This window comes from Fusarium coffeatum (genome assembly GCF_003316985.1).
Source record: "Fusarium coffeatum strain FIESC_28 chromosome Unknown BRIP53273_contig_68, whole genome shotgun sequence".
NCBI classification, from domain to species: Eukaryota; Fungi; Ascomycota; class Sordariomycetes; order Hypocreales; family Nectriaceae; genus Fusarium; species Fusarium coffeatum.
Genome location: NW_022157864.1, coordinates 697 through 2334, shown reverse-complemented (window position 1 = coordinate 2334; position 1638 = coordinate 697). Strand labels below are relative to the sequence as shown.

At 49.4% G+C, this 1638-nt stretch overlaps 1 protein-coding gene across 1 annotated transcript; it reads right to left on the bottom strand.

Moving 5' to 3' along the window:
* Positions 1 to 214: 214 nt before the first annotated feature.
* On the bottom strand, positions 215 to 1404 carry FIESC28_03204 (uncharacterized protein; the record flags this gene model as incomplete). The annotated part of the gene is made up of 3 exons (XM_031157353.1): positions 215 to 809; positions 859 to 999; positions 1052 to 1404. The coding sequence occupies 3 exons, from the start codon at positions 1402 to 1404 to the stop codon at positions 215 to 217; spliced, it is 1089 nt and encodes a 362-aa protein (XP_031018588.1).
* Positions 1405 to 1638: the final 234 nt, after the last annotated feature.

Genomic DNA, 1638 nt, shown 5'->3' with positions numbered 1-1638 from the left:
AGCCATTAGGCCACGCGGCCGGTTTCTTGTATGATGATGGCTTCACTTTGACGCCCCATAGACGTACGGGGTACGAAAACTGGTCGGCGCCGGGTATGGTTTTTGATATCTCAAGTTGAGACTGTTCAACTCATGCAATGTCCCCTTTTTTTTTTTTGAATTGCCAAAGTCGGTACCGTATGCCTATCATACAACCTTCAAGAAAAGTAACAACTTACTTTGCTTCATCTTTAACTGCAGCCTCAAAATCGTCCAAAAACTTCCAAAGCGTCTTCTCCCTCCATCCCTTTGCCATCCAATCGTTAGCTGTCTTGGGAAATACGTCTATAACGCCCATGGCAAACCTGTCATGCGCAGGGATAAAGAAAACGTTATCCTGTGCATCCGCCTTCTGTGCTTCCTTAATCGTCTTGATAGCCAACTCTATGTCTTCTCCGATATTCGGATCAAAGAATGTCTCGCCTGCTTTGCGGCCCCGCTTGACGTTGATGTCGTCAAATACACTGCCTGGGCAGCGTGAAAGGAGAGAGCGTAGGGACTCGGAAAGGGTAAGGTGCTGGGAAAAGTTGGAGGGCATGGGGAGGTAAGGAGATGGTCGGATTTCACCGCCGTGGTGGCAGAGATCGCCACCCATGAGGATGAATGTAGGAGGAGAGGTTGTTGTACGGGCGAGACCGGCGAGGTGACCTGCTGCATGGCCGGGAGTATCGAGGAGATAGAACGACCCATCGCCGAAGAAGTCGAATGCTTTGAATGGGCCAACCTTGAGAGGTTTCTCGTCAAAGTTGATTTCTCGAAAGTTTCGTCCCCTAGAAACTGTTAGTGATTGGCTAATGACCATTGTGAGATGATGCTCACCTATAATCGACCTCCCGAATGGGAGAGTTGGGATTCTCTGGGTATCCAGGGCAGTAGGCTTCCTTGAATCCTTGTCCGACGACGAGCTCTGTGGATCCAGGAAAGGTCGAGACGTCGCCAATGTGATCAAAATGCTGGTGACTGATGCGACAATTAGCCACTGAGAATTCTTATCAACTTGGAAAAGACTGACCTCCAAATCACACTGTCAATCTGAGAAGGCTGCACATTGTTCTCCTCCAGAATATCTGCCACATTCTTGGGAACATCAACACCAAGTTTGGCATCAGTAATGGTCTTGCACCACATTGGCGAAAAGTTCTCCAACGGGTTCTTGGGCACTCCCAAGTCAAAAAGCGCTCTCTTGCCAGAAGAGCTTTCAACCAAGAACGACCATGTGGTCACCGTGGGCATATAGTCCATACCCTTCATGGCAGGCTTCATGAGATGCGAAGCAGCCAGCTTTGACAGACGCAGAGAAGAGTCAATGATGCTGACTCTAGCAGCAGCCCCGTCGGGCACGTCGAAGCGAGGTTTTTCAGCCATGTTGATCTGTTGGATAGGAAAACTGTAGGATTGCGATTTTGAGGGTGGATTCGACTTCTCATGCAGTGGAAATGGAAGTTTTATAAACGTTTCGGAATACCGAGCGTCCGAATTGAGAGGTTGAATAACGTTAGGCTACCGACTGGTCCATAGACGGAGGCCGATTGGATCGCTGGAAGGCTTCGAAATGGCGAAGTGGAGGCCCTGAAGCGTCATACTTACAGCTGACCGGAA